At 48.4% G+C, this 16,581-nt stretch overlaps 5 protein-coding genes across 5 annotated transcripts; 4 read left to right on the plus strand and 1 right to left on the minus strand.

Moving 5' to 3' along the window:
- Positions 1 to 615: 615 nt before the first annotated feature.
- On the plus strand, positions 616 to 4,304 carry BO88DRAFT_338364 (GPI inositol-deacylase; the record flags this gene model as incomplete). The annotated part of the gene is made up of 6 exons (XM_025702975.1): positions 616 to 1,191; positions 1,277 to 2,126; positions 2,174 to 3,539; positions 3,587 to 3,752; positions 3,798 to 4,024; positions 4,070 to 4,304. 6 exons carry the CDS (start codon positions 616 to 618, stop codon positions 4,302 to 4,304), a joined length of 3,420 nt encoding a protein of 1,139 aa, XP_025563917.1.
- Positions 4,305 to 5,329: 1,025 nt separating this feature from the next.
- On the plus strand, positions 5,330 to 5,769 carry BO88DRAFT_481732 (uncharacterized protein; the record flags this gene model as incomplete). Its single annotated transcript, XM_025712194.1, has 2 exons — positions 5,330 to 5,577; positions 5,667 to 5,769. The coding sequence occupies 2 exons, from the start codon at positions 5,330 to 5,332 to the stop codon at positions 5,767 to 5,769; spliced, it is 351 nt and encodes a 116-aa protein (XP_025563918.1).
- Positions 5,770 to 5,926: 157 nt separating this feature from the next.
- On the minus strand, positions 5,927 to 6,247 carry BO88DRAFT_414583 (uncharacterized protein; the record flags this gene model as incomplete). The annotated part of the gene is made up of 1 exon (XM_025708171.1): positions 5,927 to 6,247. The coding sequence occupies one exon, from the start codon at positions 6,245 to 6,247 to the stop codon at positions 5,927 to 5,929; it is 321 nt and encodes a 106-aa protein (XP_025563919.1).
- A 603-nt stretch (positions 6,248 to 6,850) lies between these two features.
- Positions 6,851 to 9,396, plus strand: BO88DRAFT_323189 (uncharacterized protein; the record flags this gene model as incomplete). The annotated part of the gene is made up of 2 exons (XM_025702478.1): positions 6,851 to 6,955; positions 8,980 to 9,396. Coding segments are annotated over 2 exons (522 nt in total), but the record flags the coding sequence as incomplete, so codon positions are not given.
- A 207-nt stretch (positions 9,397 to 9,603) lies between these two features.
- On the plus strand, positions 9,604 to 11,076 carry BO88DRAFT_338574 (uncharacterized protein; the record flags this gene model as incomplete). The annotated part of the gene is made up of 1 exon (XM_025702985.1): positions 9,604 to 11,076. The coding sequence occupies one exon, from the start codon at positions 9,604 to 9,606 to the stop codon at positions 11,074 to 11,076; it is 1,473 nt and encodes a 490-aa protein (XP_025563921.1).
- Positions 11,077 to 16,581: the final 5,505 nt, after the last annotated feature.

Below are 16,581 nucleotides of genomic sequence, written 5' to 3' on the forward strand. Positions count from 1 at the left end.
GCTCTCACTTTCCCTTACAACTTTCATTTCACTTGCTTGTCTTCGTTTGCTACGCTCTTCGCTGCTCCTCCTCCGTTTCGGGCTTCATCTTTCCCTCCCTCTCCTTTCGACCTCCTCCTCTCCCATCCGGTCGTTTCGGGTCGCCTTTTCTTATCTTTCTTTGGGATCTCTCCGTCCTCCTCATCTTTCCCCGGTCGGCTACTCCCTCGTTCGTCCGCAATCCAAACCCCCCCGACTGCAAGGGTCCGATCTCAACGCCCACAGGAGGTAGAGGGAAGACCGCAAAGAAGACGACGAGCAGCTTCAATCTCCAACGCGACTAATATATCTCTCCTGCATTTGGTCCGACCGGCAGCTGCAAACCCTCATTCGCTCAATTCCTCGCGATCCGATCCGTTGGCGCATTCCAGCCTTTTCCTCAGGGTCCAACAAGCAGCCGTGATCCCCTTGCCGCCTGGCTGCTCCTCCTTCCCCCCCACAGATTCCTTACGATCCTACCCTCTTCCCCCGAGACACCACCACCACCGCCTTCTCCTCCTCCTCCCCTTCTGCCTCCGAACACGGCTCTTCCCCCCAATACGTGCTGGATGAGTATCTCGATCGCCGCCTCTTCCAATGCACAGACGCTCGTCTGGCTCGCCAGCCGAGGACGACGCTGAAGAATCCCTGGCCCCCGTCTCTCGCACCCCGACAGACCCGAGTCCTGCGCCTCAAGTCCTCGATCCGCCGGAAAAATCGCGTCCGCAGGCCGCTGCCAGGACCGGCACCAGCTTCGATCTTCGTCGAGATGCCTCCAATCCGCGTTCCCGAAATTCTAGCCTTTGGCGCACTTCCTCCTCCACCGAATCCCGCTCCTCCGCCGTTATGATGCCGCTGGCTTCCCAGCGATTGCCCATGGAAGCCTCCCCGGACGGTCACCTCCGCTTTCGACCGTCGCGCCTCCGCAGTCCCTGGCCCGTTTCCATCCTGACCGCGCTCACCACCCTGGTCGCCTCGATATTCCTCTTCTTCATCCTCCGGTCCTTCTCCGAACGGCAAATTGGCGGCGATGGCTGTGGAATTCCCGTCATGAGTCCCACCTTCCTTCGCATGGTGGGTTTCGATACGGAACATACTCGGTTTGCGAGCAAGTATAATCTGTTCCTCTATCGGGAGGAGGGTGTCGACCCGTACAACCAGGAGAACTTGGGCGTAAGTACCTGGCCAATGATTGTGCCGCGTGGCTGTGGCGTTTCCTCCCCGATCGCAGGCTGACTGTGTATTCTGCTACATCCAGTTAAACGGTGCCCCTGTCCTCTTCCTCCCCGGAAATGCCGGGAGCTATCGACAAGTTCGCTCCCTGGCTGCCGAAGCTTCGAGACACTATGCCGACGTCGTCCGACATGATGAGGAGCGGCTCAAATCAGGTACCCGCAGCTTAGACTTTTTCATGATCGACTTCAACGAAGACCTGGCGGCCTTCCATGGCCAGACACTACTCGATCAAGCGGAATATGTCAACGAGGCCGTGTCATACATCCTCTCGCTCTACCATGATCCGCGACGGTCGCGGAGGGACCCTGGCCTTCCCGACCCCAGCGCGGTGATTTTAGTTGGGCATTCCATGGGAGGCATTGTCGCACGCACGGCGTTAACAATGACGAATTACCAGGCAAACTCGGTCAACACGATTGTCACCATGTCTGCACCGCACGCAAAGCCCCCGGTTTCGTTCGAATCGGACATCGTTCATACATACAAGCAAATCAACGATTACTGGCGGGATGCCTACTCCCAGACCTGGGCGAACAATAACCCACTGTGGCACCTTACGCTGATCTCGATCGCGGGTGGTTCGCGCGATACGGTGGTTCCGTCGGACTACGCTAGTATCTCGTCGCTGGTTCCAGACACGCACGGCTTCACGGTCTTCACATCGACGATCCCTGATGTCTGGATCGGTATGGACCATCTGTCAATTACGTGGTGTGACCAGTTCCGCAAGGCAATCATCAAGTCGTTGTTCGACGTGGTGGATGTCCGTCGGGCCAGCCAGACAAAGCCCAGGGCCGAGCGTATGCGGATCTTCAAGAAATGGTATTTGACTGGATTAGAGCCGACCGCTGAAAGAACGCTCCCACAGAAAGGTGCGTATGCGATAGCACTCGTCGATACTGTTGCTAATTGTTATTAGAACCATCTACATTATTGACGCTGGAAGATAGCACCAACATCATCCTGCCGCAAGGCCAGCGACTAATTCTTCGCGAGCTCGGCCACAGCCCGAATACCAACGTCCACCTGCTTCCAGTTCCGCCGCAGGGTGTGTCGGGGAAGAAGTTTACTCTTCTTACAGATCAGAATTTAGACAACCCCGGAGAGCAGGGGACATTGGAGGTTCTCTTCTGCAGTGTCTTCCCGTTGCACAACGGCAAGTTTGCCAGCATTTTCTCGATGAACATGGACTTTTCCGGGAGTAGCGCCGGCTCGACGCGCCTGGCTTGCAAGAACGCTGCGGAGGATGGCATACACCTACCAGCGTCGACGAGGACCTCGAAGCAAGCGTATGACCGGACCTCTCCTTTCTCGTATCTCCAGTACGATCTGGAGGATTTGGTCGAGCACCAGTTTGTGGCAGTGGTCGACAAAGCGCGGTCTCCAACTCGCGGCTGGGTGGTGGCGGAGTTCTCCGACAGCTCTGACTCGGTCATCCGAGCTCGTGTGGGCTTGGGCGGCTTGCTCAGTGCTGGACTGAAGATGAGACTTCCGGCGAACCGCCCAATGCTCACCGAGGTGAGAATTCCGGCGCTGCATTCGAGTTTGTTGAATTACAAGCTTAAGATCGTCCGCCGGGGTTACGGAGAACAGCCCGAGCTGTTTGCACCGCTATTGCGCCAGTCGATCCCTGATCCCCACGAGTCCAAGTTCTTTGTCAATGTGAAGCAGGTCAATGTCAATCTGCACGGTGTGGCCCCGTTCATGCCTCCGCCCCTTCGTGAGCAAGCCACTCTGGGTGGAGTGTCTTTCCATTTGTGGACAGATCCGAGCAGCGAGTCAACGGTTGACATCTCCTTGTCGGTGGACGTCCTGGGTAGTCTAGGTGAGCTCGTGATGCGGTACCGCACCGTTTTTGCTGCCTTCCCGATTCTGGTTATTGCTTTGGTTCTGCGCAAGCAGTTTCAGGTCTATGACGAGACGGGTTATTTCATCACCTTCGCAGAGGGGTTGGATAGCACACTGCGGTCGTCTTTGCCTATTTTGCTGCTCGCCATGTCGTTGCTGGCTTCTTCCCTGGCTACGTCGACTACGCTGCCTCCAAGCGATGATCCATTTCATTGGCGCACCAACTCCACGGAGTCGCCCATTGATTTTACGAAGAATGACCTACTGTTGGGATCGCAGGATGCATTCTTTTGGTTCTTGGTTCCTGTGTTCGGTCTGATCAGTGTGGGCGTGTGCGTGATGATGAACTATGTGGCTCTGTCCCTGCTGTCGGTTTTGTCTTTCTTCTATGGTCTGTTGAACAGCAAGTCGGGGTATATCAAGCGTGATGACAAGGGGTGAGTTATCCTCTAATATTTTTCATGCACAATGCTAACCATATCAGCAACCTTCCCATCTTTTCGGCCCCTACGCCCAGACGGCGGTTGATTAATACCGCTATTCTGCTGATTCTTGTTGCGACTACTATTCCGTATCAGTTTGCCTATATGGTGGCGTGCATCGTGCAGCTCGCTACTTGCGTGCGAGCCCAATGGCATGCGAAAGAGACGGTATGCATACTTGCGTTGTTGACTTGCGTTTGCTAACAATCACAGAAATCTACGACTCATTATAATTTCGCCAATCTTACATACTCGATCTTTCTCCTGATGCTGTGGATCCTGCCGATCAACATCCTAGTCCTGCTCGTGTGGGCACATAACCTCGTGGTGCATTGGTTCATGCCATTCTCCTCCCACCACAATGTGCTGTCAATCATGCCGTTTATCCTGCTCGTTGAGGCCATGACGACAGGAACGATGGTCCCTCGAGTCAGCTCACGGTATGCTCTTTCAATACTAATTTAATCTCAAAGCTAACTGAACAGGCTAAAAAACGTCACCTCCCTCATTCTCTTCGCCCTTGCCACCTACTCCGCAGTCTACGGCGTCTCCTACGGCTACCTTCTCCATCACCTTACTAATCTATTCGCCGCCTGGCTCGTGGGCATCTACCTCTTCAGCAGCGGCTTCTCACCCCGCCGACTTTGGCGCATCCTAGAAGGCGACGACGCGAACTCCTCGGCCGAACCAGGGAGTAGTCACATGAAGAAAAAACCATAATTCTACTACACCATACATATCTTATCCTTTATTCTTCTATTATATGTCCCGTTGCATCTTACCGGTTGCGGACCATGATTAACGGCGTTTTGCTAGTTTTGGAAGCGGCGTTTGCTTTTTGTTTTCTGACCGTGGGTCGATGTACAGGATTGTGCTTGTTATGTGCTCATATGAATGATTTTATATTATATCGTGTTTGAGTGATCCTGACGGAAGTTGGGATCTGTGATGGCGGATGGATGTATCTTATTAGCTTTGTGTGTGTTGTTGATACTGTCTGAGTGTGAGAGTGTGTTTGTATATACGGTTGGATCTGGAAATAGACTTTGGCCGGGTAATAGTGACGAGAGACGGTGTTGCTGTTCATATTTTCCCACTATCGTTGATTTAGACGACATCTATAACCTAGAATATTTTCACATCATGCCTCTTCAGTCGAGTGCCTTGATCATTCTACGCTATATCCAAGCCACATTAGACATGACGCAGCATGTCCCGAAGTAGGATCTACCTTGCTGACCACTTCACGGGCATCTACCACGAGATAAGACTGATTCCAAATCGAGCTGCTAAATCTGGTCAGATGTAGTAACACATTGACCTCATAAAAGACACGCGTCCGAGCCAAGACGAAATTTACTTGTCACCAGATATGATATAGTCCAAGATAGCCCTGGTTTCTAAATTCGAATTCCAACTCCTGCGCATGCAGAGCTTGTCAGCTTCAATATATTCTGGTCTCTAATCACATTCTATAGTTCCATATAAGATTTGATTAACATCCCTTAAAGCTATACATACACTTAACAGTGAAAAAATCTTTCAAGACATTTACTACAGCTAGACAGCTGTCAGCTGATTCTTCGCCTCTTCTTTTTGTATGGTCTCCGACCACCACCTCTTCCAACCAACCAACCACCCACCCAACCCCTTGAGATCTAGATAGATCGAATCCATATATCTTTGACCCTTCGTCTTGACAACATCTACCCCCGAGGCCCCCGAAACATAAGGAACAAGCCAAAATGCTCATCTTCCTCGGCAAACTTACCTACCCGCCCTACGCCACCAATGAACTTTTCGCAGTCATCTTCAGCAACAACATGCAACAGGGCGAAAAAGTAGCCGTCGTTCACCAATGGACTAAGGATGCGGCGGGACAGGCAAAAGCCAATTCTTTTGCGCAGGGGACTGTTGATAAGGCGGTTATCACGTCGACGGGGGAGAAGGAGATTGAGTTCTTTTATGGGGAGAGGGAGACGACTTATTACTGGTACATGCTTTACTTCTTCTTTCCCCTTTCTATAGGAGTATTGGTTTCGGAGTGGTTGAGTAATTGCTAATATGTGGGGTTGTCTGTAGGTATAAGGGTACCCAATCGGGGAGTAAATTGACATTGTCAATGTTCAACAAGAGTGGAGAAGAGGTGGTCAAGAAGATTGAGCTTCTGGCGACGTATTATTGATCATTATCTGGTATTCTGCTTTCGTTGTGAAATCCATAAATCATACATCATAATGCTACTCGCATTAGACAGAAAGGAACAGAGCTCAACAAGAAGCAGTCAGTCTATGAGCTATAATCCTTCCACCTTCCACCTTCCATAGCCATGACATAAATGGTTATCGCCTCACCCTCTCAAATACTGCCTCATACCTCTCCAACGCCTCAGTAAACCTCCTCGCCGACTCAGTTAACCTTTCTAACGCGTCATCTAGTCTCTCTCGTGCTTCGGTATACCTTCGATAGGCCTCGTGGAAGTTTTCTTCTGATTTTTCATAGTTCTTCTTGGCTTCTTCGGTTGCCTTTTGTGCATGTACTGCCATGTCTCGTGCTGAGTGGGCTGCCTTTCGTGCCTCTTCGAAGGCTTCGATGAGAGGTGAGGGTTCGTGGTCCGTTTGGGTTAGAGGGAGGTGGGATTGGATGTGGCAGAAGATGGACATGTTTACGGTTGAAGGTATATAGGCAGAAAGGTTGCGCCTGAGCAAAGGAATGGTGTTTGCCTGTGAAGGTGGGTTTGGGGGTCTTGATGGGAAACAGTTGTGTTAGGTGCAGTTACCAAAGCAGCGGTAATATCAGGCTGAATGATAGTTGAATTTTGCGCGCATATGATGTACATATGACGGCTGAAGGCAAATTCCTTAAATTATACTGCCTGCTTAGTGTATGTTTCTTGTAAATGTAAATGTATGTAAAGTTTATTTGTTCAGGAAGTTGGGTTTTAATCTTGAGACAACCGGTATCAGCTGATCTTGGTCTCATCTATACATATCGATTGCTACTCCTCGCACTCCGCAAAGACTTCTGAATAGCACTGCAGGGTCTACGCCTAAAATCAACTATACATGAAATCCCGAACTCCATGCGGACTTCCCCGCTATTCAAGCAGCGCTCACTTTCTCGCAAAACAATCTCAATGATTGCATCTACAAATACCACCATCCCCCCTTCAAAGTTTTTGGTAGTCAAACCTTCAATAACCATCCACCTCACCCTACCGGACTGATACCATTCTGATCAATCTCACGTTCACCTTCGTTTGAAATATGGATTGTGAGGGCTCACCGGATTACAAGGCTCTCTACTTCGAAGCCAAGACAGAACTGGACAGAGAGAGGGAAAGAACCAGGAAAGCAGAGGAACGCGCTGATGTGTGTTTGAAAATTGCTAGTGGAGCACAAGAAAGAGAAAAAGAAACACAAGAAGAACTGCATGAAGCACGGGAGAAAATACATAAAGCACGACAGAAAATGTATGAAGCAATAGGAAGAGAATTTGATGCATACAGAGAATGTCAAGAAGCACAGAACAGAGAATTTGAGACGTGGAGAAGAAGTCAAGAAGCACGAGACAGAAATTATGCAAGGAAAAATAGTGAATGAGAAACAGCTGAAAGAAGATGGAGGACATCAAGAGTCTGATGAATCACAGAAACAGGAGGTGGAGGAACAGTGGGTAAGGAAAGAAGCGGAAGAATAGCAGGACTAGTTCTATAGTGATCACCGACAGGACTAAGAGGATTCCTGAGTGCAATGTTGGGGTAATGGGAATCAAGGTATTCCAACTATGCATTTCAAAGTGCATGATAAAGGCCTGTACTCATTGAGACTGCTCTCATTGCTCTCAGAGTATGTATTGCGGTGTTCTAGAGTAGATGCTGCAGAGATGCTCGCCTTTCGTTAACCACACTCTCATACTATCAGTTACAGCCCGAGGTTAGTGCAAGAAAGTTTTGAATTGGAGATTGTTTTATAGAGAAATCCTCGCTACGAATGAACCCTAGACTTGTGATATATACTATTAGATTCCTTGCTGCTATTGTTTCGAATTACTTCGACTTGCGGACACCCCACTAGGGCCCATGGAACCCTCAAACACATCTATTTGAAGTACATACTTAGAATGAAGTAGGCATTACTAAGGGCAAAATTGGTGTGCTTAGTCTGGATTAACCTAGGCTTTCCATAATCCTGGCAAGCCAAGAATGCAAACACGCGGGTAAACATGCGCGGAAGACACCTGTGAAAACGACTATAAAGTTACTCATTCAAGCGTCCTTGAAATCATACACAAACACTCAGGACATGTGCCCATACAGCTGTGTCTCCCCATCCCAGCCCTTCGTTTGATCAACGCGACTTATTGGGAATTCAAACGTCTGGAAGTTTGTGTCACTTTAGACTGGTCGACCAGAAACTTCTACTCCTGATACGCGGGTCTCGCCAGGCAAAATCACCTTTGACTCATTATAGTATCATGAACTCGCCCAAAGATCGCTCTATGCCTGACGCTGAAGGTTTGTAATTTGGAAAGTTCATTCGCCTTTGAGCTGTCATCACCACCCTTGTTTGAAAGACGGGATGGTACGTGGTTACCGCTTTGATGTGATACAAGAGGCTCTACGATGCAAAATAGCGAACACCGAAATCCTGGATAAAGGGGAAAACGAAACAATTGTCCATCCATCCAGATTGGCGTCGGCGTCATGGTTTGACCAACAGGAAGAATCTTTTCACATTTCTCATCGGAAAGGGAAAACAGCATGGACCTCCAGCTGGTCCCCGAAAGAAGGCAAGATGGATCTGATTTGCGTGTCTACGATACGGGTTTCTCCGTTTGTTGGTACGACCTCATCAATGGAAGTCTTTCTGAGGTGGCTGTACTGGCTCTCCCCCTCATCAGCGCCCCTTGATGGACGCAGCTACAAAGTGGTATAAATTGATAGCTCACATCCACGGCCAGTTGGCGTTCTACGCTGTCTATTTCTACACAGAGCTCTCCGATAAACTCCTCGAAATTCCTCCATTGTGTATTTTGCCACTCCAACAGCTGCATTATCTTCACTTTTCCCATCGTATATCCACATATAATGGGTGGTGACAGTTCCCCTGAGTACAAGACTCCCCCGGAAAGGATTTTCGAAGCAGATAGCGCGGCTAGTGCAGCAAATACAACAGCTGATACGGCAAGTCAACGAGCTGATGCAGCAGAGAAAAGAGCTGATGCAGCAGAGGAAAGAGCTGATGCAGCAGAGAAAAGAGCTGATGTAGCAGAGGCAAGTGCTGACACAGCAATTCAAAAGGCCCATGCAGTCATACAAAGTGCCGAGGAAGACAAGCGACGGGCTCAGGAATATGAGAAGAAAGCACGGGAAGAAGGGGAACGGGTAAGAGAGGAATTGGAGGTGGAGAGGGAACGGTTAAGAGAGGAATTGGAGGTGGAGAGGAAACGATCGAGACGTACGACATTTGGAGAACTCCTTCAGTACTGCCATACCATATTTTCAGCACCCCTTAGAGTCGAAAAGCTCACTAGCTGCACAGAGGTAGAGACCCTGCAGCCCAAAGGAAAATATTGCCCCTTGAAGCTCGAGCTATGGAAAAGCTGTGATACCGAGCAAGAAAAGATCTATCGGGCTGTTCGTATGTACCTTGAGCCGCCAGGAAGTGCTGCGTTCAGGCTCTTCACACCTCGTCTTGGTTTGGAAAGCATGGGCGAACATTTTGACAGGCCAATAAGCAGTGAACGAGATGTGGCAGCTCATGGACAGTTTACCGTGGAGAGCCAAGTCCAGAAGATTCTTGCGGAGCTCTGCAATATACCGGCCGCAAGAGCTGAATTTCGTTTGGGCAGTGGAGTTCGGTTCGACAGTCATGCAAATTGTCTTGACGATGTCGAAGCTGACAAACAGCAAGACCGGACAGCGGACGGAAAGGACGAGGAGTTATCAAATTGCCAGCATCTGAGACCAGAACAATATTGCATCTACCAAGTCGATGGTGAAAATAACAAGCTGATAATGACAGTTTGGTACAAGCCAGCGCATAAACTCCATGTCGAAAATATCCGCTTGGGACTGCGTCCCATGGAATTCTGGAAGGAGATACTGGATGCTAAAACCATTCCCAACGATCTGGAAAAGAAGATAGAGTACGATGCGGCTTTTCTAACCGGTTCTGCTATTGTTCAAGCGTATCATGTTATGATCACGAAGGGACTTGAGTATTCCTATGTGAGCACTGGGCTAGCATTGATCATGTTGCGAGTCCCCTACGACACTCCGGGTACCCTGTACTACCGTCTCTTTGAGCCCAATAGGGAAATCACTTCACAAGATGACAAAAGATTCACGGCTCCATTAACATCCGTGGCGCGTGTCCTGGGTCTGTGTCTAATGAGCTGTAGCTCGACACTTCGTGATCAGAATTGGCGAGATACGGCAAAAAGGGACCTGCCGATTTGGACAGCAAGCTTCAATACCACACCTTTCAGAGCCACGCAAACTGAGTTGAACGCAAGTCCGGCTGCTTTGCGGAATCCTTACACCGCAACCGTCGAGGACACCTCCGCAGACACCTCGACAAAGTGCCAGCCATCCCAATTTTCTATTATGTCGCCGACAGAAGACTGCAGGATGCCGACTCCGACTCGTATGCGGCGCCACCTAACCCCAGACGCAGATACCAATACAGGCCCCAGGAGACAAAAGCGTCGAGTCAGCGAGAATGCTGAGCCATCGGGGGTCCAAAAAGACTCTAAAAGTAGCGGAAAAGTCTCCCACAAAGATATAGCCCAATTTTGTACCCAGCGTTGTTTGCTTGGTCTGCAGTATGGGAGAAGTCTGGACAAACAGTGTCCGAACGTGGCGCTGCACCGGCTAGGTGCAAATGGCGACCACCACCAGATTCTTCCTGGTAAGCTGGTCCAAGAAATCGAGAAGCAGCTTAATAAAGAAGTTGACCATGGATGCACGCCCATCGGTGGCTGTGCGTCAACCGGCCCACTTTTTAAAATCACATTTTCGACACTTGGGTATACTGTGGTTGGCAAAGGAGCCTCATCTGATCGTTGGAAGGAAAAAGTCTCTCATGAAGCAGACATTTACCGCATACTTCACCAAGCGCAGGGATCTGCAGTCCCTGTTGTTCTTGGGACAGTTGATCTGAAAATGACTTACTTTTCGCATGAAGCCGAGATTAACCACATGCTCCTCATGGCTTGGGGAGGAGAGCAGATCGAGAATTGCGAGGACAAGTCCTTCAAACGCGAAGTCAAAAGATCTGAAAAGGAGATCCGCTCTCTTGGGGTCATACATCATAATATCAAGCCCCAGAACACGTTGTGGAACCCCGAGCTACGCCGGGCGTTGATTATTGACTTTGATCGTTCGCAACTCGATTCACTTCCAATCGAAAAGCGGCAATTCTTGATGGGGAAGAAAATCCGCGACCCCTACGGCCGAAAGCGACCATCTTCAGTTCCACTCGAGTAATAAGTTATATTTCAGCCTGATTTCTCTCACAATTGCTGCCTGGCAAGAATCAGCGGGTTTTCCCGAGCCGTTTGGCGATGGCGCGAGGTTTACCGTTTCTTATAGACACAGCTGAAGTGTGCTGCCTTTCTCTCTGCCAGATATTTTGTTCTGCACTAGCTGAGGGATTCATATAGTATTAAATTCAATTCCTAGAGAAGCGAAATAGAAAGGTTCTGTGCATGAGCGACTCTTCTTGAGCTTCTGAGCGTGCATATTCCTGTAGATATCTTGATGGGTCGGACTATCAAAGACCAGATTGCATTAAGTCTTAGGGATCAGTAGCATCCATAGCTCTTTCTGCTAGATTTTGACTTAGCTGTAAGAGCAAGAATACTGATTGACATGGCTGTAACAATCATCACTCATGTGAACACACATGTCACTATCCTGGCTTTGTATTCACGGATTTCTGCTTCAATCATCCGATGCGCCTTTCACTGTCGAATGACGGAAAACAAAGCATTTTCATGACTTCAATTTCTGTCCATCAATAATCTCATGTTACAAAGCTACATTAATGTTGGGGGTTTTGTTGGCATGTCTGTATGGCAGCGCTCGTTCCTGCTCCAGTTAATCAAGCAACAGAATTAGGAATACTAACTGTCAAGGCGATGCCAAACAGACCGTCACTGATAATGTGGCTCTATTCCTGGACTCTGAAACCTCGATTGGTGTTGGCCGTACTTACGGCAGTGATGATGATAGTTGATTGAGTGTCACCTCAAACTATCATTAGTCGTAGCTCCACGCCATAAGACCTCAGCTTAACTTGGTTCTTAGTACTTATTAGACTATCATACTTCATGAATCATTGGTAAGGCTTTGATAATAACTTATCTAATATCTAATCCAGTTAGACTAGAGAGACTATTATGCTGACAGCGGCAAGACCATCCCATAGCAGGGATTCACGAATTTTCATATGATAGAATCGAAAGGCTACTTTATTGGCACCTGCCGCTCTAGGAAAAAAAAAATCTGTATTAGAAATGACCCCACAGCAGTGCTGATCTACGGCAGATTCCTATGGCTAATCAAAACCGATAGGATAGTGATCTGGCATTTGCCGGAGTAATGCAGGACAAGTGAAGCCTCTAAAGATTTTTATAAGTTCTCCATTGTTCTCAATTTTTACCAGGATATACATAGTATTCACAGTAGCAGGCACTTCAGTCACTCTTTGTCTGCTATGGGGCTTGTTATTCCTCATGTGAATCACCCATGCCTGAATTGACATTCTAGTGGCCTTAGAACATGTATATAAATGCTCCTGACATTCCCAGACATTCCCAGACTCGCCTCAGTGTCTTCTCTTCGGCCATGTACGATCTTTCTTTCAAGCTTGCCGACAGATTTGTGGCCTGATTCGGGATTTCTCTCGTGGGATGGGATCACTCTCGAACACCTTACTCAGATGATCTCAACTGGTTCACCAACAGTGACGATAATGGCTACATAGGCAGGGCATTGTCCGGAAGACTACACCATCAAGTCCGGTGGGGTCCCGAGACGAATAGCCGACATTTCATAATGAACCTGACTTTGTCTTCGACGTTTAGACTGTTATCTATTCGATATTACTGAACGAGGAAGCTTCATTGTCGCTAGGTCCGAGTCTGAAGTAAGACAACCAAATTTGGGCATAAAGCTAGTCTGCACGCTGACATGCCAAGGGTCAGAATTACTGACCGACACAAGAAGGGCGCTATCGCAAACCATGATTATTGGTTGGTTCCGTGCAGTGATGCCTACGTGTACAGAAGCTTGGCCTTCTGCACACAGACATTCCAGTATCATCTGGAAGATAGACGCCACTGGGCTGAGAATACTCTCCACAAAGGAGAGGAGATGCTTTCGTGACATTGCACCCGATCTATAACCAGATGAGCCGTGGTTGGTTCGCGATAGCCGAAAGCCACCTCAATTTTTATGTCTTTATCATGATCTCTTCTGGATCCCTGCTCTTCCTTGATATATTCAAGCAATTATCCCGGAGTAAGTCTCTGAAAGAGGAGTGAATGCAAGTTTCATCTCGGTTCTGGCATCTCCACATAGCGAGGATGACATCAACGTATCTAACATTCAGTGTTGAATAGCCCCCATGCTGGGCAACCTTGTGAGCAGTCCCTCTACTACGGACTACTGCATTCAGCGTAAACGCTCTTCGGTTAAACAAGACCTCCTAGGAGATGTGTGCCTTCAATCATGCTATTTTTGACGTACGTCAGTTCTTCAGTCAATACTGCAACCTTCTTTGAGCGGTTCATGACTATGTTGCTTCTGTTATATCTGGTTGTGGAGGACGGGAGCAGCCGACCCAGGATTCTAGTGTTGGAAGGCGCAAAAAGAGCGCAACGAAACTCAACAAGATGCGATTGAGATTTAAGACATTGGGGCACTCCGAAGCCATGCAGCGGACTTGTTATATTTAAGCGTTTATAAACGTTGCAGTTCCTCTGACGAAACCTTGCTCAATGTCCGTCTCTTCAATACGGCAGGTACCTCGCTCTCGCCTGCTTCAATGCATGCACACCGGGACTTACTTCTGTGACGTGGCCAAGGAGCTTCGGGCGCCAGTTAGCAACGAGTTGTTGCTAACGCTGTTATTACGGCTGGCTCGGTCGTCCCTTATGATGAGCTGGTTCTCACAAATGCTTCAGCGGAATCTTCAAGTGGAAAGCAATGCAGAGCTCACGCCTTTCTAACAAAGTTAAAAACATGACACGAGGTATAAAAAACAGTAAAAGACTGGATAGACGTATGAAGAGATGTGGCAGCTGTCTATCGTGTCATGGCGTGGGATGAATGCAGCTTGTCTCTTGAGCAGAAGCATGGCGACGGCAAAAATGCGCTTCAGACACCCCGCACAATGGAAAAAAATTGTCTGGGGCAATGTTTGAGGCACCAATCTGAATCTTCTCCTCGTGCACACTCTGGATTGGACGTGGAGGTGCTTCCTGGTTCTCTCCTTATGTACGACAGAGGATTGGCTGCAGAATTGCTAGCTATGGGCAATTTTTCGAGATAATATTTCCTGTTGCTCTCCGACATGGCCATTGCTTCTGAATCTCCAAAGTCAATTAAAAATGGCCAAACCTACAGTGGCTACTTCACTGCTAACTAATATATACATATTGATCTTGCCTCGTCAACGATTGGGGCATCGAACAGTTTTTGCATCTCGTATGGTTAATCCATTACTTCCACAACCCAGTGTTTTGTCTTGTTCACGCAGAGCGTATCAAGCGCAAGTCCTCCATTATATATTGGTCAGACGAGCTCGAATATCTATAGAAGGGCAACTATAGTGTCAATCGGCAATTCGAGGCACACATTGTGCCATCGCAAAACTATGAGTCCTGCTTCTGAATGGCCAACACAGGATCGTGCCATTATAGCATTATACAAGACGTGACTATAGTCAGAATTGTCCAAGATGAACAAATACAGTCATATTACCGACGATGCTGTGCCGCAGAGAGCTTCTTATTCATTATCTTCGCCTTTTCCTTTCTTTTCCTTCCTTTCCAATTCTACCTTCAAACCCTTAACTGGAGCCTTTATCATCCTTGTGAAGCCTAATCAACTATTCCGAATTATTCAATAACTCTTTTATTATATGAACACTCAGAATGAATCTCTGGCAAGATGCTTGGAGCCCCTTGGACCCTTCCCTGCAGCACAGCATGGTTGAGGTCTCAAACAACCAGAGAGAACAACAGTCTGTGACTGCTACCCCCCCCCCCCAAACCAGAGGCAACAAAAGAGAAAATCGTTACATGCCACAGCTACAAAGTACTGTAATATCGACATATGCTAGATCATGCCTATCTCGCCCACACACGAAGCGATCTTTCATTACTCTCCCGAACGCTGTCCTCGTCTTTCTGCTGGAAGAAATTCCAGGCGATAAACTTTGGTGATGCTCTACCCAAGACAATCCTCAACGTTGCTGTCCAAAACATGACTGACAGTACACATTCTCCTGGTTTTCCGTGATCCGTCGAAGACCGTATGTTGCAGAAGTCCTTAATAACCGCGAGACGAAGCTACCCTGGGGAAGAAAGTGAGAAGGAAAGCATTCCATTAACATCTACGTCTGATTGAGCAGACATTGAGTTAAACAGGGTGAACGAGAACGGGAGAATCACGGCCGTATCTATGTCCAATGGTCTCATGGGGAAAAAGCAGCAACGCTGATTAATCGAGGATCTTTGAAGGGCAGGCTAGAGAGACGTATCAAGACTTGGGCCGAAACAGAAAGCTCCCCCCGATGACGACGGATGAGGCCAGCAATATAGATTTCTGGTACCACCAGGAGGTGGCACAGAGTAAACACAAGCCAGAACACCACCTGCCGAGGACTGTACGGCCTGCTCCTGCAGGATGTATTCGTACCACAAGATCTATTAGACCCCTTTAAGAAAAGCTTTAAGCAAAGGTGTCGACGGGAAAGGACAGACCTAACGGACGTATCCCCGGAGCGCCTGTGGAAAGGCCTATATCACCGCAAAATCGACTACCCAAAGCTGACCGACCTCTACTGGAAGCTTTTGCTGAACAAGGTGAAAACAGGGGAGCCATGGATGGAACCCCATGACTGCCCAAGGTGTCAGACACTGCAAGTTGCGGAACATCTATTCTGGCACTGCCCGATCGCAAAGGCCGTATGGGACGTTATCCGCCGCATATGGTGACAGATCACAGATCGGCCGTTGAGCCTCCCCACGATGTGGACGGACCTGCTCGTGAAGGGGTTCACGTGGGCCGATTCTCGGTTCTTCTCCCAGGAGGCAAATCGAGAACGGTGGTGACTACTGTTTGGAGAAGCCCTGTGGTCGTTGTGGCTCTACCGGTGCGCTTGAAGCTTCAACGAGGTACCGGACTTCAACGAACAGGAGGCGCGGGGTTTGAACCCTCGGTGGCCGTCGACGCGCAGAAGTGCGCCGCCTCGTAACTCCACGCAATAAAGGAACAAAACGCAAGACTTGGAAACTACATACACAAATTGGGTAATTTTCTTCAATACAAAGTGAAACCCCCTCCAAATATGGTACAATTGGAAGCGAACGAGAAAAACAAAGCACCAATGCATCGTTTCCTTCAATAGGTTATGAGACCGGAAGAATTTTGACTATCTGTTCTGCCTCAGCTAGGTGGGAAATCTTCGGAACACAGCGCAGACCCTTTTTCAATACTTTTCATGAAGGATAATTCTTCAAGAAACTTAAAATCCACTCAACAGGTTATGAGCCCGATTCCTGTGTCTCGAATATCTCGTCAGCACAGGATGACTTCAAACAAACCAGACTAACAGAATTGGCGATATCACTTCTCGCGAATAAAGTACCATCTGGAACTGTTTATACCCTCAAAAAGCTCACAATCCCACTTGTTTGCTGCTCAGAGACCTCAGAAACGCAAAGGACCTTCGTAATACAACCGATATGGTCTTCTTATTGC

The sequence above is a fragment of the Aspergillus vadensis genome (assembly GCF_003184925.1).
Source record: "Aspergillus vadensis CBS 113365 unplaced genomic scaffold BO88scaffold_9, whole genome shotgun sequence".
Lineage (NCBI taxonomy): Eukaryota > Fungi > Ascomycota > Eurotiomycetes > Eurotiales > Aspergillaceae > Aspergillus > Aspergillus vadensis.